Below are 21879 nucleotides of genomic sequence, written 5' to 3'. Positions count from 1 at the left end.
TTTTATTGCTTTTTTTAATCTCTGTGGATCAGATTGGTGTTGCTGTTGCTCCTTGGTGGAAAATCTCTCTCTCTGTTGTTGTTGTTGTTGTTGTTGTTGTTGTGTAATATGGATTGTGCATTGTAAAGTGGGGAGTGAGAGACGATGATCTCACGGCTTGGCTGCATATGCATTTTGGCATATGCACCAGGTTGACAGACCCTGGAGAGGTTGGGTATTGGCTGTGTGGTCCCCCATTGATCACATCATGCTTGGGTCCGTCATTGAACGGTGCTGCAGCAGCTGATGACAGTGTTCAAGGTCCAGGCTTTGAAATCTCTCCGAAAATGAGAGAATTTATTTCAACATTTCATTGGTTTTCCAAAATAGAATGTCATTTTTAACCACATGCAATCGTTTCATACAGTGTCAGTCCCTAAGCTCTGTATTTAGGTAGGGACTTGATGAAAGGATACAGATCAAGGCAGCATGCCTGCTCAGCACCGAGTCATTGAGCCTTTAGACACACTGGAGGTTTTCAGATTCCACACTGGGCACTCCAGCCTCTGCCTGCTGCCCTCCTCTTCTACATCCTCACCCGCCAGGAGCAGAGATACATCATGATAGTCATGATATCAATCAGAAATGTTAGCTTGCAATTGACACTAAATATTTCATTAACTGTTTGGGAGGGGGGTGGGTATGGGCTCATTTTTTTTTGTTCTGATTTTCTATGTTTTCTGGTTCCTTTATTAAAAAGAAAATTAATAAAAATATATTTAAAGGAATTTCAAATATCACAAATACAAGTTTAATTTTAGAGCCGTTTCCTCCTGCAATGGATCATGTTATATTTTCATTCATTCCAAGTGAGTAAAAACCACCCGGCACACACATTTGATCCAGTTTTAGTTTAATTCCTTTTTAGAAAAGAAAATCTCTTCACTTTCACTTCAGTACATACACATTGCACAAGGCAGGGAATCTTTAATTTCTCTCTTTTTTTTTTTTAACCCTTTCTTTTATTCAAACCGGAGTTAAAAGCAGCAGCTCTGACACGAACAACCAGCACTGGGCGATCCAAGACTTCCCGTGGACCCAGATCACAGGGATTGAACAACTGGCATTGAAATCCAGCAGACAGAAAACATGCACCTCGACAGGAGCCACCAAGAGCATCGGAACAGCCGGAAGGAAAGGATTTTCATTAGCTTCCCACCAAGATTGCTCACGAAAAATGTTTTTGTTAATCTTATCAAACTGACATTAAATGTTTGAGATATCAAACCTAATCACAGAAAAAAAAAACAAAAAAAAAAAACATCTAAAACAATGTTTCATCCTTATTATGTACTGCAAGCAGGTTAAAACAAGCTATTCACGGATACTATCACAACTGTAAATATGAAAAGTGGTTTGTCTCGATGCGTCTTCTGTCTGCGTCTGAGATCGAACATGGCCGAGTCGTACTTGGGAAACTTTGCCCCGGACAGCTGAAACCACTTCAGACAGATTTGCTGGTGTCGAATAAATCATATTATTATTATCGTTAATATTATTATTTACAAAAGCTCTGTACAATCAAATACACAAGGGTGAAAAGATCCATCCTGCCAGTCAAGCATTTTAGAAAACAGGTCAAAGGTCGGATGTGTTACAGCAACAGGATGTTTGACCGGATTAGGAACCTTTGAGGAGTTGGGTGAAAAATCATATCAAGTTTGGAGGAGATATCTGCACATTTCAAAGGTACACTATGCTCTTTCTTACACAAAAACGCATCATTTTTGTGTTTACATGGCAACTTTTTAAAAATTGTGCCAATTTCTATGGAAACAGCAGGGTCGTTTTCATGCTGGGCCACTAGTTGGTGCTGTTGGTTGATGTGTGCTGAAACCACACCTGTGTTAAGAACAATATGCTCTAAACATTAACAACGGGAGTACATGGACATTCATAAGGACAGACAAACTCAGATTGGTATTCCAGTGACAACTGTAGAACTACCAAGTCCAGGAGAATATGGACGCTGTTATTGTCCATCGTGTACAAAAGAACTACTATACAGCCACAGCGTCCCTCAGTCTACACAAAGACAGAGCCCGAGCTTTACCCGCTCAGATGGTGAAGAATTAAGGGCGTTTTCAAAAAGTTGCATTTTCAGTGACTCCAAGCACTGTTGTCATGTAAACAGACTAATATGCAAAGAAAGATTTTTTGTTTTCACTTGAAAATGTGTAAATGGGCTCTTAACACATTTCCAAATAAAGTCTGTCCGCTGCCAACTAATGCATAAATCTGGCATTCAAGTTTACATAGTGCACCTTTAAAGACGATTTTCTCTTAATAAACAAAAATAAAAGTGGGATTAAATCTAAAATACATAAAACGACTGATTTTAGTCGTAAACATGTATACTGTAATCACTCTCCTGTGCAGTACATGCACCTGGAGTAGGGTTGAGTTACACATGGGGGAGGAAAAAAGAAAGAACAAAAAAACACTTCTGGTGCATAATTCGGTCTCAAACATCCTGTTACAAGCGTCCGCCTTCAGTAGTGTTCACAACAAATTCAGCAGGACTGAAACTTCAGGAGGGGGAGAAACTCTCCGTCAAGATTCAAACAGGATTTCTCAGTGAGCGGGAAAAACGAACAGGGTTGCATATTCTTTACAAAAGTATTAACAAACAAGTCAATTCAACTCTGGTAGGTTTAGATAGGAGGTGACAGAGATGGATGAGTGTGTTACTGCATAGCTTGTAGGTTAAGATCTCACTCATTTGCCGTTGGAGCTCCTCACAGTACAGAGAAACACTCCGAGTACAGGTGGTCCCGGTGGGAAACGAACCCCGAACAGATCCAGACCCAGATCGCTCTGAAAGCAGAGCGACTTGAGTCGGAATAACAGAAACAAAAAGCTGCTTTGATGTGGCGTTGCTGAAAAGACTGATTCACATTGTATGTAAGTTAAAATACTTCAAAAATACCAACCACACCACGAGCCGTTGTGCTGATCTGAAGAAGGTGTTTTTGTGTCGTTATGACCGTTTGCAGCCTGACATCAGTATGAAGGTCTATACATACTCCACAACCACAGAAAATGCAAAGATGCTACTTAGGTTCACCGTTTCTTTACTTTCACGTGACGTATGAATCGTCTAACATTGTTCTTATTATTCCATCATTTTTTTTTTTTTTTGTTTTGTTTTTTTTGGGCAGAGAGTATGTATCCACCTGACCAGCTCAGTCCCAAAACAACAACAATAATCAACAGAATTATTTCAAGGTTTTAACTGTGTAGTATGAACAGACAATTACAAAGTCACCATAAACCGGAATACATTAAGAATAGCATAGAAACATGATATCGCATGTACTCTGCAGAGACAGCAGTGACGGACAGACGGGTCCACATAATGTAAAAACATAAAACCACTGCTGTTCACAAACAGCAAAACCTGTCAGGATAAAATGATCTGCAGGACAATGACATGAGCTCGAGAGGTACGGCATGCAGCGACCAACGTTTCAGAGCATTACTGCAGTCTGACGGAACACAAACAATCACACTGGTTCTGTTGTGCCAACTACATGTTCAAAAACAACAATCGGTATAACATTAAAAAAAATATATATATATCAGTTGCCGGGGGGGGGGGGGGGGGGGGGGGGGGGGGGGGGATACACAACCTCATTATTAGTACTGGCCACAAAAACAGAATGATAAAAATAAAATGACACACTTTTTGAAAATTTTCCATAAAACAATCTGATATAAACAGAAAATTGTGGTTTTCAATGAATCGCAGATCTTACTTCAAGAGTCGATGATTTTGTGTGAAGACATATTTGGGACGGGCAGGCGAATCATGAACTATCCACACTGCCAATTTGTTGTAACTGCTCTGAATCTTAGTGGCAAAAGAAAGAAAACTAGCCCAGAAAGCACAACAGGAAAACTGAAAAAGGCTAGACGCATGCAAAAACACAAGAAAAAGAAGAAAAAACAAACAAGGGACGCTCAGTAGGAAAGTGAAGGGCACAAATACAGTGTGACCAAACTGACATGCAGTGAAGGCAACCGGCTGGGGGCTTCAGATCAGGAGGGGGGGGGTGGCACGATGCGACCCGACTAGCCTAATTATCATCAAGCAGAGTGGCACCTGACAGACTGAGGTCACTGTTATCGTCCCAGCATGAGCTGGAACAAGGCAAAAAAAAAAAACAAACAAAAAAAAACCAACAAGGACCAGAAAACAGAGAAGCTGTCACAGTTTGCAGTGAAACTCTCCATGACTGAGTTGACGGGAGATGATCGCTTACCCTCTCTTTCTGACCCTTGCAGAAGCATTGTGCCATTCAGAGATTCAGTGTGGAGGATTTAGAGGCATCTAGTGGTTACAATCTGCTCTTATCCCTACTGAGAACACACAGAGGCCTGGTAACCTGTGGGAAAAGCTCTTCTTAGGGCCAGAGTTTGGTATTTTTGCCACAAAATCCACTTGTTACAGTAAGATTCACTGCTGCTCTTTGTCAGATATTCCTCAAAGTGAAAATTAATACAGCAGTTGAAGGATTAACGAATTAGCATGGAAGTTGTGTTAGGGTAAGTTTGAGGAAACAGTTCTGCTGAATACTGAAGATTCAACAAGCTTTTGCCCAGATTCTGGGAGATTAACAGATTTTGGAAAGCAGAGTTCATTAAATGTGGACATTTACAGAACCTGTACATATTTGCAACTAAAACTGAAAGAGAAAGCTTAATTCTAGATATAATAAAATAATTTATAGGGCAACATTTTAGTGTTGAAGATTGAGAACAAACAGGGCTGTGTATTTAAATATAGTTTGACACCTCTGCTTTTTACACTGATACACTATAAAACATAAATATATTACATTTCGGTCTTCCTTCATTCTAAAGGAAAGTCATTAGTGTGAATCAGAGTGTATGACACATTTATGTTTAACACGATCACATCTGATTTGACTCACATTGATTGTAGGTGAAGTTTAAAAGATACTGAAGTCATGTAAATGTGTCGCCACATGACGATTTCTGTGCATTTAAGGTGGATTTTACAGCATGACACTGAGGAAAGAGCACAGTTTCTCTGCAGGAGAGTAAAGGCATGTAGACGGTGGACAGTGTCCGTCTTTATGGTTCAGCTGCTTCGGAGAGAGAGGTGAAATGAAAGGCTGTAAAAAGGTCCAGGCTGGGAAGAGAAACTACAGGAAGAAATACACTTGTGGTCCATATTCCTCCACAATCTACAGTTCTACTGCGGCGACTCGAGAGTTTATCGATTATGAGGAGGTTTTAAAGCTCGAGGTTAGTCGCTGCTAAGCATTTCTTATGAGAGGAGAACAGGATTACAGTTTTCTTAAGAACAAAGAGGTGAGCAGAATTTATGTATGAACAGCCAACTACAATAACATGCCATCGCCAGACCATTAAAAACTGACTCATCTTCTCCATTTTTTGTTCAATTAATTGCCGAGCACATTGTAAACACCTCATTAAAACCAATCAAGGCAGCATCGGGAACATTAGAAGCCAAAGGGAGAAGGAACGTGCCTTAATTCCAAGAAGTCCTGCAGGTAAGACACAGACAGGCAGCGAAGGGCAACAGCAAGAAGAAAGAGAAAGAAAAGTCTTTCACTCATCACAAGCACGGGTTGCCGAGCGAGATCCAGATCGAGTCTGGGAAGACGACGTCTTGATTCTGTCTCTTCGACAGCAAGTTTCATGCGTGAGGATACGGAAGTGTTAGAGATGAATACGATGCAGGCAGATGGAAGACAGACGAACGTACAGCAAAGGCAATGTGTCGTTTAGATAGAAAGATAAAAAGAGACCGTTTTCCTGCTTCCAGTCTGGAGCTGAGGGAAGCAAGTGCTAAATGAATCTCAAAGGGATTTGGCTTCAGTGCACTCCTCAGAAGAACAAGGGGAACGGGGAAACTCATTGTGCAACAAACTGCAAAACTCCTGCACTTCAAAAGATGGAACTCAGAGGAGAGCCTTCTTCGCCGTGCACACACAGAAGTCGCCCCACGCACTACAGTCCCCAGGACGTAATGCTACAGTAGCTTTCCACAAAAAAAAAAAAAAAAATTATTATTAAAAACAAAACAAACAAAAAAAAAAAGCAAGTTAAAACTTTGCGACTGTGCGTCCTGACACAGGGCTGATCAGAAGAATGAACCAGCCTGATCACAGGAAACTATAAATTAAAGATTACAATATTAAAACCTCTATGATGGCGGGAGACTCCGGGGAAATATAGGAGAGGGACATTAGAGGTTATCTTTATATACAAATGTTAAATTACTATTAAAATGGCTTTTCTCAGTTTCTGAATCCCTCTCTTAGTGTTCCTCTGTGAAGGGGACCTTTCAGCAGCATCGCAGGTCGACGACACACGGCGGTCCGGGGTGGCGAGAGTTTCCTTCACGGGTCCTCCGTCGTCTTCAGCAGCTCCAGCAGCGCCCCCACCGCTCCGAAATAACCCTGGAGCCGGCGCACAAACGCATCAGTGCACACGTCACAAACAAGTCCTGGACTTTCACTGAAGTGAGGCGGAGCGTACAATCGGAACAAAAACAGCGCTGCGAGGCAAAACAGTTTGGATTTGCTGCACAGGATTATTGGATGATGTTTAAACGTGTTTCAGTATTTTATTGGTGCTCACCTCATGTTCCAGGAAAAGGGCTTTTAACTGTCCTTTAGACCAGTAGTCCATGGCGTAGGCTAGCAGCTTCGTGGAGACTGTGTTGATCCGAAGGAAGTTCCCAACAAACACAACGCGCTCGATTCTCTGATGCCAGGGGAGAAAAGGTAAGGAAAACAGTGAAATCTAGACACAAAATCCATCAAATTCCCCAAAAATTAACAGGTATGTGGTTTTGTTACTGCAACTGACTTCAGCAATCTGTATGTTTTTTTGGTCAGACCAAATAGTTTCTCTCTCATCTGATTGAAAAACCCGTAAAAAGAACTAAAACTCGATTAGTATTAGTGCTTTTCACCTTTTATAATCAAAACATTCTACCTAAATTTTATTGATACAAAGATATAATTACTCTCTAAGTAAGTTATTAAATGGAGAACATGAATGTGCCAACAATCCAAACTCAGACTTCATTTTAACCTCAAAGAAATCGGTGACTGCATCTCCTCCTCCAAACCACAGGAGGGCGCTGTGCAGCTGATATTTGTGTTTCAATTGCAGGTTCTTCTCTTGGTAATGCAATCTACTAGCAACAGAATCCTCATATCAAGACACGATTGGCTTTAAGAGTAGTAATGTTTACGTTTCAAATCATTTTCTAGAACTATCTGAATGATACGTCTCCTTGTCATTCTGGATGTGGCCCCTGTGCGTTCGCTGCAGCTCTGCATGCTGTGATAGCCCTGTACAATGCTGCTTGATCGCCATGCCACAAGGCAACACTGTAAAGAAGCTCACGGCACGCAGAAAAACTCCGGACTGACGCCTGCGGCTACCGAGAAATCTGTCAACCGCAGCTCCTGGTTTAACGGCTAACAAACCAGTGAGACATTCAGGTTGGTGTATATACGAGATGAAATGGATGATGAGTAAATATTTTCAGAAAATGACGATGATTTATAGAAATTAAATCAACTTCGAGGTTTTTAACCACAGAAAAATCTGTATTGGGGAATGAACCAACCGAAACACAGCAATCTCGAGTGTCTGTGAGGTCGACAGGTTGATAATGCTGCCAGTCATCCTGAGTTGCAAACAAACTCTCAGCTCGTCGTGTGAAAGAAGATTATTGACATGAAAACTTGCTGAACCCCTTGTTGGTCATTTGGTATTTCCACATCACTGACTGCTAACGGCTGGAATAAGCTTCACTAATTCATATGTTCATATTACATAACTTATAGGACTTATTGTGTGTGTGTGTGTGTGTGTGTGTGTGTGTGTGTGTGTGTGTGTGTGTGCATGTACCTCGTTGACAGCACACATGCCGGCTATAGATCCTATATTATTTGTGATGGTGATGAGCGTGGCTCTGGCCAGGTCCTCCTTGCTGATGCTGTCTCTCTTCTCTTTGCTCATCATGTGACCAAAGCTGGAAAACAAACACCCTCATTGGCACGTTTGATAAGCGCCATGACCTTCTAACAGCTTAAAAACAAAACAGACGGCTATACGAAGGTGCGCGGTGACATCGGCACGTGTCATGGCAACCTTCAGAAGCGACCGCGAACCAACACTGTTTGGAACTGTCACTGATTATGATCAAATCTTTCCCTTGTTTGTTTGTTTGTTTGTTTTTTTTTTTTTTTTTTTAAGGATTAGCTTTCCAACCCAGAGTGACAGCTTTGCTCTGTATATATGCTGAACAGAGATTCGAAAATGTGAGCAAACAAAAGACTTTCAGGCTAACCAGAGGCTACACACAGCCCAATTTCATCCGGAATGGATGGAACATTTTTACAATCTGCTGGGTGGGTCAGCGGGCAGAGCGGAGCCTCTCGTGGGCCTCTCACCCCTGAAGGGAAATATTCAGGTAAGGAAAGGGTTAATCCATGCATCGCTTCCTGAAAAATCTCTCAGGGAGTTCCAGCTGATTCAACAGTAATGAAGTCCTGACAAACGTCTTTAAAGTGAACCACATCGGTCCAGCTCTCTGCTCTTTGCACTGGCTTCCTGTCATACAGAGAATCAAACTACCGGTGTGGCAACGTCTGAAAGGTTCAGCTCCGAAACACTAATCAGATCTTCAGCTGCGCTGCGAGCCAATTTAATGATTGATAGAAGCGACTTTGAAGAATTTGCTGGCTGCGCGTCATGTTCTGTTCTAAAATCTGGTTCGTCTTGATTGTCTGACTGAAGTCAGCCACACAGGTTATTCTGTGCTCTTTTTGTGTCACGTCTTTCTTTTTTTTTTCCACGGCGCTCACCTGGAAGCGACGATGGAGCCCTGCAGGCCGAAGCGCTCATAGTCTCCTCCGTAGATGTCTTTCACCAGCTTGTCCACGTTGGTGGAATCGCCCTTGCTGGCCATCTCCAGAGCCTCCTCGAACGTCTCGCAGCCCGTCAGCAGACAGCAGAGGCCCAGGAATGTGCCGCCCCCCAGACTGAAAAGACAGTAAGGAAGCCTGCGTTCAGAGGGAGAACAGGAACACGTGCCGACCGCGTCTGGTTTATTACGCAGCTACTCTGAATGTTAAACTGTCAAATGCTTCATTTTAAATATTTACAGTTGGAAAAGAAGTGGTAGGGTTGAACTTTGAGATCCGTTTGCGTGCACGCGAGAACTGGATTTCTTATAACATTAAATGGCAGAAAACTGAACTGTGTGAAACTAAAAAGTCATGAATAATACAAGTATGTTTACTTTGGAAATTTGGCCTCTTTCTCCGACTCTTTTTTTTCCCCAGTCATGTCTATCTTCAAACTCGAGGAAATTACAGTGACTTTCATCCAGTTCCTGGATTGCTGCTCAAGCCATTACCACATGTTCCACTTACCCAACAGTCACTACACAAAGATCTTTACCTTGCTTGAAATTTAGAGACAAACAGCAACAATTTAGCAAGGGCATGATCAAATCAGATAATCCAGCTCCACGTCTGTTTGCAATACAGAACAACTTGATCAAAATCCGGTAGAAAAACATACCCGTATGCCTCATGCTAGTTTTGGTCATCTGCGATGGCAGATAATCCAGACGATGGCCTATTAGAGTTCAGCCGTTACATAATCTCTATCAATATGACTCCATGTTGACAGGTTTATTTTTCCCTCAACATTTTGTTTACAATTCACTATCTAATCACGTCTGGCTCAAAGATTGCTAAAGCACACGCGCTGATAGTAGATGTTATGATGCTACTCGAACCACTGGAAGATCTGTCACATCTACATGGCTATAAAAAAGCATTTGGCCACCTTCACCTTTTGCACAGATTCCTTCAAGCAAAACATTGACTTAGCGCAACCAGCAAGCCTAATCTTTGTACTGTATGACCATCAACAGTTTGTGAAATCTCTTCATCTGTTTTGCTGGTTCTTTCCTTGTGGTCATTCTACTTTGAAAAAGAAAGCACAAGATCAATAATCTTGATTCAAAATTCTGCTCTGTGATTTAACAGTCATCAACTGATGGTTTGGAAACTTTACTTTTCACAGCCAGAAAATGTGAGGAGTGATTAGATTTATGTCTTTATTCTTATTTCCGATGATTAACTTTTTATTTCCCTTCCTCTTCTGATCTGCGTGAGTCATCCGAAGAGTCGCCTCCAACAAAAATAACCTTCCTGTGATTGAACTGCTGACTGTCGTGCCTATAAATAGGTCCTGACGGGCCTCACCTGGTCCCAGTCACCCGCTTGTAGTTGTTCTCGGAGTACACGGCCAGTATGGAGACCCCGGAGCCGATGTTGACCAGCAGCATGGGGAACGGGTTGTCAAGGGTGCAGGGCTTCTTCACGCACCTCTGCGTGTCTGACGGGTTCTGGAAGTAGTAGCACTCTGGGTGTCCGTTGAAGCCCACCCGGTCCATAAACAAGAGCCCACGGATCAAGCAGTCCAGCTCGTCCAGCTTCAGCAGCTCCAGGTCGGCCATCTGCAGGACAGAAGCACCTTCAGCATGTTGATACGACACGCGTTAAAAGAAATAAAACAATCCCTGGAAGAGCGGTTTTCAAAGTGTCCTCTGAAGACCTCCGACCTGGAAGCACGGTTTTGGCTGAGATAAAGACTTTTAGTCCAGTTTCGCTCACACTGCAGGGTTCACCGAATCTGCTGCACTGCAGACACAGTCACTGAACTCATGTGATCGTTGACCCATCAGGCAATCACAAAGCAAATTTACCATCTCTTCCAAAATGTCAAAGATTAGAGAATCACCAGGAAACTGCAGGACAATGAGCTGACTCAGGTAAAAACACACATCTGCTCAAAAATTCAAAAGAACCGATGAGAAATCAAAGTCTGCCAGTAGCACATGTCACATTGACGTTAATTTATCAAATGCATGTGGTTGAAAAGAAAGTCTTTTTAATATCTGGAATCCAACAAAGATTTTTTTTTTGTTTAACAGTTAAACTTCCTGACATATTCAAAAGTAATATCAAGAAAAGCAAACAAAAATTTAACTTTCAGGGAGTGAAATCACATTGATTTTGTGTTTTTCTTTCAGATAATTTTTGCCTTTAACAGACATCATTTGGAAAACGACGCCCGTTTAAATGTAAAAACTATGTAGTTTTCATATAAAAATATTCACTGGTGCTTTCTGTAACGAAACCACACATGTAGCACAGAGAACAATAAACTTTAAACATTCACAATGGCGAGTCCACAGACGTTCGTACAGACAAACCACCAAGTTGGATTGTTATTCCAGACGACAGAAAGTTGCGTTTTCCCTCATTTACATGGACACAGAGCATTTTCAAAATATGTCATCTAAACAGACATCCCAAAGAATGTAATGAAGGTTTAGCATTTTCACTTGAAAACATTGTTCTGTAAACGGAGCCTTTTCATGACATTTTATTACTGAAGAAAAATAAGTCTTCACAGGTATTTGTTCTGTAAACACGTCACAAGTCGCTGCCTCTCCTCACTCACCGTCCGGAAGTCATTTTCGAACTTGTAGGCCCCTCCTCCGGTGGCACACAGCGTCGTGTGCAGACTGGAGAAGTTCTTGTCGCGGCCCATCTGAATGAAGCGGGGCATGGCCTGCGTCGGGAAGCGGATGAAGTGCAGGTTTCCCGTCCTGCCGCACATGGTCATGTTCCTCAGCTCCAGGTGGACGTCACGGACACCTGTTTTACCTGAGCGGGAGGAGGAGGAACATTCACGGCTTTGTCTAGGCTCCGGAGCCTCTCTGATCAAAGCTGAATGAAGTGCACTTATCCAGGAATCGGAGGCGTACCGTAGGCCACGTTCGAGGTGAGGTAGCGGCGGATGGACTTGAGGTTTTCCACTTCTTCCTGTTCTTCTTCTGCAGTGATATCAACAGGCTCAAAGTACACCAGCTTTACCAAGGTGCCGCCGATGTCCATCCCAAACCAGGGAAATGCTGAAGGAAGCAGGAAAAACAAACAACATTTTTAACATTCTCAACATTTTTGTTTTGTTTTTTTTACATATCTTTTACATGCGAGTGCCCGCCAGCAAGGCAGTAAAAAATGTTCAGTCTATAAAAACATTAAAAAACAGCAGCAAAAAGTCTGTCAGACCAGGCTTAGATGGCTCATCTCAATCAAATAATCTGATAAAATGATCTCAAAGACAGTTTTATGAAGGTATATTCATATTTTTATACTTATATTGAGCCACTTGAAGATGCATTAAGTGGAACATTTAACAACAGTAGGTGAAGGTCTTGCCATTACACAGTGGTCATATTCAGTTACTCTCCATTCATTCACAGCTACAAACCGAATGATAAAGGCGAAAAACTGTGAAAGCAGGCGAAGAGCAGATCAGTGCTAACTTCCTTCAGTATTACCACCGTAGTGTCTGCTTGAACCACAGCTTCAAGGAAGCTGAAGACAAGTCCAGGGTGAAAAATGGTCTGATCAGAGTTGGAATGAATGAATGAATGAATCATTAAACAGGCTCAGCAAAAGCTAAGGTTGCTATGGAGACAGTAACCCCCTCTTTCCCCATCGTCTGCTCTCACACTCTTGAACTTCCTATTTTCTCCATCCCTCACTCAGCGTCCATCAGTCCCACACACATTCATCTTTCTCCCCCAACTCCCTCCATTCACTCATTCACTCTCCCATCTCCACATTCTTCTCCCTTGCTCCCTCGATGTCCTATTTTCCTCCTCATCTTCTCGTCTGAAGCCTCTCAGTCAATCTAATTCAATCACAGTGAGATTTACCGATACGCTCAGAGGACTGATAGAAACGGACGGATGTTTGTGCGCAACGCAAAAATATACTCTGCTCTCGGGAGCGATTCGACTTCCCCAGTGTTTCACTCCATTAGTGGACTCAACGCATTATTAGAGCTGCAGTAATGAAAAAACAAGCAAATGATGGTTTTTCTTTGACCCTGACAGTTGACTGTGTCTGAGATTGTTAAAGTATTTTTTTTTTGTATTTTAGTTAAAAATTTTTATAGTGATTTTTAATCATTATTATCCAGTTGCCTTTTTGTTCCTAAATTGTGCTTGGATTATTTTTTTTTTTTGGCTTTGCGTATTGCATATTGCTATTTTTAGATGGACTCATCCACCCATGTTTGCATTGGCAGCTCAACAAATACCAAAGTTCTGGTTCAACGTTCAGCGTCGCGGACGTTCAGACGATGGTATGAAAAAAGCATGGCGGCACGGCGAGGTTACCACAGGTAACTTTAGAGGAGACTCGCAGCATTTTGAAACATTCTCATTTTATATACGTTTGTTGCTCCGTGAAGAGGCGAGAAATAAATGACAGGAAGAATCTGAACACATCAGCTTCAACACAGGCTGTGTTATTCAGAACAATAGAAAGTCTGTGCCGCTGCGAGACGTGTTCACTTAAGTATGTGCTGCCGGGGTGAGAATCGCTGCTCAACAGTTGAGATCAGCAACAATCGAAGGATTCCTTCCAACAATGAAAAAAAGTTTGACGGTAGACACTGACGAATGCAAAACACACTGGACACATTGGTGCAGCACATTTGTCATCTTCACTATATCTAATATTTTACAGGTGTGACCTGACGCACTGACTCACTGTGGGTTGCAGCCAGCTGAGCGCCTTGTAATAAGATGCTATAATTTATTATTCATTCAAGATGATTCCATTGTTGTTGATACACTAATGATAAAGTATTAGATGTTCAAGTTCAACACACTGAAGCAACAGTGTCGCAGAGGTCACGCTGTGAAGCGTCTCTACGTCAACAAGTTCATTTAATATAGAGTCAGGGTTAACTTTTCAATAAAACTGCTTCAGCAATGATGTTTACACTCATGTCTATCATGAAGAAGACCACTACGGGCCTCACATAAACTCTACATGGCAAAAAGGAACAACTGACAGAGACTGTTCTTTGTATGGGAACATTTAAAAATTAACAAAAAACAAGCACGGTGGGCTTTAAAAAAAATCCACAGGTGAACTTCCCGGTATGGCCTGATGATCAGGAGACGATGTTCCTCTTTCACAACAGGCACTGAAGGGGCCGCTGTGACCAAAGTCCACCTTCACATCAGAGTCAACACATCTGACATTTCAGGCCTTGGTGAAACGACTTTTCTCTGCTGACTGGATCCGTCATAGTGGCATACTGGAGACGGTTACAAACTTCAGGTGCATAATTGAACTTCATCGGCTCAATGTGTTTTGACTAAATCTTATTTGTGGCATCAGCCTTAATTCGGTTAGTCCACTACACTGGACCGTAATCAGTTTAATCTGCAGCTTTTTTTTGGTTTTGTTTTGTTTTGTTTTCTTCGGTCACCTTTCTCTCCTACTTACTGACCAGCTCCACTGTCTGTAAACACAGACCAAACAGCATTGATTTTACAGGGCCTGCTCCAGAAAATTGACCCTGAAACTCTTCACACTGCTGTATTTAATTCAGATGAAGGTCATCACTCGCCTTAGCGGAGAATACTACCTACCCATACTTACAATTAATAAAAGCAACTGTTCCTGTTGCATCTTAGTTTTATGGCAGTAAATACATGTGCACAAGAAACATGCTTACAGCCTTTGTTCTTCAAGTCACGGGTGTCATCTTTGGAGTAACACGAATCAAAGTCCAAACAAGTTGAGGGAAAAAAAAGTCAGTTCTTCCTTAAATCTGTCATTTATTCCATATTTCAAGACAGACACGTTGAGCTACAGTACATGTAAATGCTTCCACATGTTACATACCGACATACATACAGCCTGGAAAACTATGTTCGAGATAAAACCAGAAGAGCTACTTTGTTTCATCTGGCTGAACAAGAACAAATGCTGCCATCAGGGAGGGTGAGAACAGGACCGAGAATAAGATGTTCAACATCAGACAAGAGGCCTTTCCACATGTCACGTTGAAGTTACATGAACTATACCTCAACCTACAGACTTTATTTCACGTTTGAAACATTTCCACATGTCTCTGCAGTTCAGGTGTATCACAGCTTTTTGTTGTCTTCAACCAATTTTAAACTGTGAACCTTTAAGTTTTTCATTTCTGGAGTTTATATTGGGTGTGTAATGTGTGAGTGGAGAGGCAGCGATGGAGAGAATATTAAACAAATCCCCACACCAAAAATAATTCTCATTCGCATGGCTCATTTCTCGTTCAATGTTATATTATTGATCAAAGTGTAGTGACAGGTCTTCTCCTGCACATAGTCGGTCGAATTTGTCTGCGACTGGAACAGTTTTCTGTGGCCATGCATTTGTTTGCAGCAAAATTGATTTTTTTCTCGTCACGTGAACAGCCGTTCAATACAAATTAATCTTCTAATGAGTCGGGCAAATATCCTCCAAATTTCCCCCGTCTGTTGGATTACCAGGGATGTGCTGCATTTTGTTTAACATGGATAAATACAAAGTTAATCCTTTCCTGTAACCTGGTGGAAATGCTGCACTGTCTAAATAACATTCATTATGAATTACTCTGAAGGCTTTCCTGACACGTCCACTACAACGGGCCAAATGTTTCCACTTCATAAAAAATGCATTTCCCTCCTGATGAGTAATTTGTTTTGGTTCTCAGTATCGCAGCAAGGGGCTCCACAGGCAGACACTTGATTCACAAATGTTAACTTGCTGTATTCATTTCTTTGCAGGCGTACAAAGCAAACGACGGAACTTTTTGTGAAAAAGAATAATCAACAGCAGCAGGAAATGTTTGAGCAGCTGACTGAGACCCACTTACACGACAGTGTTTCAAGCGAAAACGCACTGTTTTGTATTTTCTTTCAAATTTACATGGAAACGGCAGAAGCACTGAAAACAACATGGACAGACGACCAAGTTGGGCTGCTAGTATAATGACTCTACTGTTAAACCACCAAGTCCCAGGAGAATAAGGACTGGGAGTCATGACACTCTGGACGCAAACCTTGTTATTGTCCATCTTCTCACACAGGTGCAGAAGAACTGTTTACTGTTGCCAAGGTGCTCATGCGCAGCAGCACTATTTCAGACAGGTTGCCTTCTCCGACTGTTTCCACAGAGACAAACTGAGAACGTTCTACCTTGGAAGCCATTTTGACTTTACATTTCAACCACAAACATGAAAACGCCTTAGAAGACACACCTCCTCCCTCCACCTTGCCATTCAGTTACCGCTGCTTTGTGGCTAACTTCACACGCACCTCTTCTGACATTTACAACCCAAAATGCCCTCTTTCTGCCGGGTTTCTATTTAGGGATCACACAGACACAAATATTGCACAACCAGCCTGTAACAAACCAAAGGTTGCTGCGACAAGGAGCGCGGTTAGGACATGAGGAGTGACTTGTGTCCATGTGGGTGAAAGGTCTCAGGACTGATGCATACCTGCTCTGCACTGCCTGCATGCCAGCGTGTTGGGCCACGACAGTTTAACTTTCCTTGGGAATCATTACAGCCGCTCGTGCTTTGATGACAGCTATTTGAACTCTCACCTCCGGTATCACAGAAGGGCTTAGTGTGGATGATTTTCAAAAAAGTACAGGACACTTCCGTAACATTTGTCTCATTTGTGCTGCGTGATAAGACCAGTGAACTGCGTGTACAAATGCGTAGATACAACACCCGCACTGTTTTAATCTCCGTTTAGAGCTCCTTCAGCATTTTTGACACAAGAAGTTATGATTAGCGGGACATTGCTGGAGTTTCTGCATCATTTAGATGACCTTTTCACCTGGTTTTGTGATTTCATTTTAAACCTAAACCACTGCAAAACACACAAATCCAAGTCCATCCAGCAGTAGATTAAATTAAACAACAATAAACATCCCCAAAGCCATGTTTTGTTGAAAAATCAAAACCTAGTAAAACAACAGCTAGTTTTTAGAGCTATTAAAATAAAAGACAGAATGTTTTTTGGTTGGTTTCTGGGTGTGTCAAACACTGCTCCTCCATTGCATTTGCATGACCTCTGAGAGAGTAGCCCCCCCCCCCCACACACTGAAACTTGATAGGACATCTTCTGCCAATTCATCGACACAATTGAGGGTCTGCAGTATTTACTTAACCTGTGGCTGACTTTGAAAAACCTGTATTGGATTTATGCCTTTACGGATATAGCACACATGGTAAAGCTGTAAGTACGTGGGAAGTCTCCACCTAACGTCAGCTGTTATTCTGACTTCTTAAGACTCAAAACTAAACCTTAGCTAGAGTCAGCTCTTCACTCCTGAATCAGGAACCAAAGCATAGTTGCAAAACACTTTTTAATGAAATTTCTCCCTGTGAAGAATTAAACATTTTTTTCCGATTTTCATCCAAGTTATTCTTCACCATGAACAAAGAAGTCAAAGCAGTGAGTCGGACAAAAAAGGTTCCCCACTTTTGATATTCGGACCCAAACTATCACAGTCTGACAGTTTTGAGTCATGGTTCAGCCAGAACCTATCGCACGAGCATAAAAAAAAACCCTCCTGACCAATCAGACCTGTTGGAAAATGACCTGCCCATTCTTAGAAGATCCTGTTGATGTTGGTGCATGGATCGTGAGAGAAGAGCTTTGGAGAAAAAGAGGTTTTCAGGATGGATGCAATCCTTTTGATTTTCCCGATGACTTCCTGTACGAAATGTACAGATTTGAATCAGATGAGTTACAAACAATATCGAATAAATGTTGTTGATCCATACAACAGAGACAGTGTGTGAAGAAAGAAAACCTTGTCACTGACCGCTTTGAAGTATGTTTTTCTACTTGTTCTTGACTTGTTTCCAAGTTTAGCTCCACTAGAGTTGCATCTGAAATCATGAGGTTAATAATAATTGTCACACATGGCACAACTGCAGAAACATATTTATGGAATGCACAACTATTCGTGCCATCGCGATGAGGAATCAATATTCCTACACAAAATGCCCTCACACGTGGGACCTGAGCCTGAAAAGAGCTTCATGGAAAATACAAACAAACAGGAGAGGACCGAGGAAGCTCCGTCTGAAACGTCTGTGCCGTAATGGAGTAAAATTCCGTGATCAGTGTGCTGTATGTTTATGTTGCCCAAAGAATTGTTATTATCTCACAGAGTTATGCATTAAGAGAGTCAGCAATTTTCTGTCGCTATTCCTTCCTGGCTTTTGCTGTGGCAACCGTGTTGTTATTGGCCTGATTGACGAGTTTAAATCCTTCATATTTTAGGAGAATATCTGTCCGCTCCTCCAAGGTAAAGTCTCTCTCCATGTGTGCGATCGGTCAGATGCTGCAAACTCCTCCACTGTTATGTGCACGACCACTGATCAAGGTTGGGTTCAATTACGACAAGCTTTGTAGTGCCACTTATCACAACTGCAAAAGTGTGGGTAAAGTCAACAAAGGTAACAAAGAGATATCTCAGGTATGTTAATCCAGTTTCACAGTACAGGCCTCCGGTTTGTAAGAGTTATCCAGGAGAGAACAAATCATGTTCTCAGAGCTGATGTGCTTGCAAAGGGAAAATTCTTCACTTCACAACATTCACTTTCACTAACTTTAATTACAACCTCACATCTGCACTTCATACGCAGAAATAAAAGTCTGCATCTCCATTTTCTTGCAACTGAATGTGTACAATTTGGAGTATGTTTTGTCATCAAGTATGATGTATCAAAGTTTATATTGAGTGAATATAGAGGATAAAGTCATGTTGCACACAAACCATGAGGAGGACTTCAAAAACCACCCAACGAGAAACCATAGCCAGACTGATTCTGGTGGCAAACAAAGGGTACAAAGACCAGCTTTACCCAATAGTAACCCCGATGCTGAACAACCTCAAGCACAGAGTGCAAAGAAAATATTCTGGGGCAATGGTGAAAAATCAAATCTCCGAGGGGGTATACATTCCAGGATCAGTCTGTAAAGGGGAAAAAACTCAGAGGGTTATCCGGGTTTATCAAGACGCCTGGCATCCATCCAGAGATAACCAGCCATAAAGCAGAACAGCTCTCATTGGACATTTCAAAGTTTACTGAAGACTTGTTCATATAATTATGTAATCTGGGCTCACAGTGCACTGTGGAGGTGTGCTGCTCTTTCTGAGATCACTAAACACTGCAGAAAGAAGCAAGAAAGAAACAATACTGGTCATTAAATAGCTGTAGAGAAATTTTTAGTTATTGCCTTTGCTCTATGAAAAATGTGATTATTTTCAACATCCAGTTTACATACTTTTTCCCTATTTTTGTGAGTTGAAAACAAACTCTTTACTATGATGAAACCCACTTCATGTCACAATAATACTGTGGCTTGAAATAGAATGGCAAAAAAAAAAAAAAACCTTGTCAGCAAAAATCGAAATGCATACCTTTCCAATTACATCTGAACACACCCTAATGAAATTACTGTAAAGGTGGCTGACGGGTTAATGTTGAAACAAAGCTGCTAAACATGCAGTCAAATTGTGCAAATACCTCCACAGAGTAAAAAACACTTAACCACAACAAACTCTGAAGGCTTAGACTTAACAATTACCCCGTCATGCACTGCCAAGGACTGCAATCAGGTGTGTGTTCCCATTTAAGGAGTACACATCTTACCAACAAAAGTGACACATTTGTTTCAGTCGCTGTCAAAAAAGAAACTTTCATTAACAAAAGATATGAATGGAAACTTAAGCTTACCCCCATTCTTAATGTGTTGCAAATAATTCACTAGATGAAACTAAAATTACACTTACCAGGTTTCTTTTCAGTGATAAGCTTCATAATGAGGCAAAATATCACCAACAAATGCTACACTCAAAACAAAAATAATTAAAGGTGCAGATAAGATTTTGAAGCTCTAGGATCTAGACACCAAGGGAAACAACACTTTCACACATTCTGTTTAAAAGCTGAAAACTCCACCAGCATGAGCAGCTCCACTCACTTCATCACAAATACTGGGTAAATAAGAAGGCGTGGCCCCAGCACATTCACTCTGCTTCTGATTGGCTGAGACAAGCCAAGCCCACTTATCAGGAGCTTTTTCACCACCAGGCAGCGACCAATCGGAGAGCTCCAAATGCAACCTGAGGGTTCATGCAACACAGAGAGGGGGTCTCCCTGACGACCGACTGGACAGATCGGCCTGAGACAATCAGGAGGAGGAAGGACAAGAATGTGATCTGACACCCAGATTAGTCTATATATTGTGCTGAAATAAAACACGGTTGCAACACGATATGGTTGTGCAAACAACATGTGTTACAGTCACCCGATGTTTCGGTTTAGCTGGTTTCCCTGTTAACTGGTGACCGATCTCCTTTAGCGTCCCATAGTGCAGCTAATAACGACAGATCTTTAAAAACGCAACAGAGATCAACATCAACATTTGCAATAACGTTCTCAAATGCCATACCTTTTGTGAGTCTTATTTTAAGATCTGCTGTCAGTAGCAGCCACGACCGACGCTAAAGGAACATGTCAACATGGAAACCAGTTCATGCGTAACACCAGTCTATGTCACAATCGGCACCCTGCATTGTGTCTTTGCGTTGATTTATCAGTAATTGGATGACAGCTGCGGATAATAGTACTTACGGGGTCTGTGCCGCCTCACCGACTCCGTCCTCCTCCGTAGCCGGCACCGCTTTGCCGGGGACCCGTTGCACTCCGCATCCTCCCCGCGGTGCAGGTGATGCATGCCTTCGAAAGTGGTTCCGCCGCCGCCGCCGCTGTTGTTGGTTCCGCCGCTGCAGCAGCTACCGTTGGCGGCCACGACGCCATGGCCGTGAAACCCCCTCTGGCTCTGTCCGTTGTTGACGTGAAACGGTCCCACCGCTCCTTTCTTGTCGACCATCGACTTGGCTTGATCCATGGCGAGCAGCTAGCCTTAGCCTAGCTTAGCATCTGCGGGTAAACAGAACGTAAACGCCGGCTGCTTTAGCTTAGCTTAGCTAATATTAGCTCCGCTTGCAAGCTGACAGAACCGTGCGCGCGGCTAAACGCCTGAATGGCCCGTATTTAAAGCTAAAATAGCTCGCTAAAATTTAGCGCTCATGTCTGCGTGTGCGTGGGTGAAAAATAAAAACATAAACAGTCGCTAAAAGCCGGTGTTTCCTTTGAGGTCACTCTCGGTCATTTCCCCACATTGAGTCCTGGTAGCGGCAGCCGGTGTGTGTGTGTGAGAGAGAGAGAGTGTGTGTGTGTGTATGAGCATGGACTGCAACGTCACAACAGCTCCTCCAGTCCAGGCCCGAACCCGTTCACCTCCTCCGACCGGTTTTCCTATTCTCTTCTCTCTCTCTCTCTCTCTCGCCGTAATTCGACACAAAGACACACACAAGAATGGGCTCGTTCAGCGTCGCCCGCAGAGCTCCAGCGAAGCGCCGCGGCTCCCCCCGCTGCTGCGGCCGGAATAACAAGCAGCGCCTGCGGCCGCGTTCAGTGTACAGCTGCGGGCGCTTTATTTATCAGCGGTGCTGCGCCGCATCACTGTCACCCCGTTCCCCGCAGTCCCCGCGCGAGATGTGCGCTTTGTGCGCACATGAGTCGATAAATCTGACAGGAAAATGAACTGTAGTAACCCGAGCAAACGTCAACGCATGTTTTGTTTTGTTTGTTTTAGTAGGAATACCTTTGGGGAAACTGGAGCACGGGTCACAATAGAAGATGTGGTTATCTACTGTGAAGAACGTGTACACATTAACCGTAAATAAAAACAAGACATTATAAACTCCCTACAAATATGAGTGATGACGTATACTGTGTTCAACCTGACGCGATTAAATGTGGAAATAATAACAAGGAGACCTGATACTGATAAACCAGCATGCT

At 42.4% G+C, this 21879-nt stretch overlaps 1 protein-coding gene across 2 annotated transcripts; it reads right to left on the bottom strand.

The window, feature by feature from the left end:
* Positions 1–946: 946 nt before the first annotated feature.
* On the bottom strand, positions 947–21403 carry pank1a (pantothenate kinase 1a). Of its 2 annotated transcripts, XM_030106150.1 has the most exons (9): positions 20644–21403; positions 11906–12052; positions 11599–11804; positions 10335–10588; positions 8922–9098; positions 7963–8086; positions 6676–6801; positions 6432–6494; positions 947–6385 (listed from the first exon to the last, which is right to left on the bottom strand). In XM_030106150.1, exons 1-8 carry the CDS (start codon positions 20918–20920, stop codon positions 6435–6437), a joined length of 1371 nt encoding a protein of 456 aa, XP_029962010.1. In that variant the 5' UTR covers positions 20921–21403; the 3' UTR covers positions 947–6385; positions 6432–6434. The 2 variants fall into 2 exon arrangements, with proteins under 2 accessions (XP_029962010.1, XP_029962011.1); XM_030106151.1 differs by lacking the exon at positions 20644–21403 and adding an exon at positions 19800–20083 and having other exon boundaries at positions 947–6494.
* Positions 21404–21879: the final 476 nt, after the last annotated feature.

Source organism: Salarias fasciatus, chromosome 13 (genome assembly GCF_902148845.1).
Source record: "Salarias fasciatus chromosome 13, fSalaFa1.1, whole genome shotgun sequence".
In the NCBI taxonomy this organism is placed as follows: domain Eukaryota; kingdom Metazoa; phylum Chordata; class Actinopteri; order Blenniiformes; family Blenniidae; genus Salarias; species Salarias fasciatus.
The sequence above is the reverse complement of the archived record's forward strand: the minus strand, read 5'-3'. Positions and strand labels throughout refer to the sequence as shown.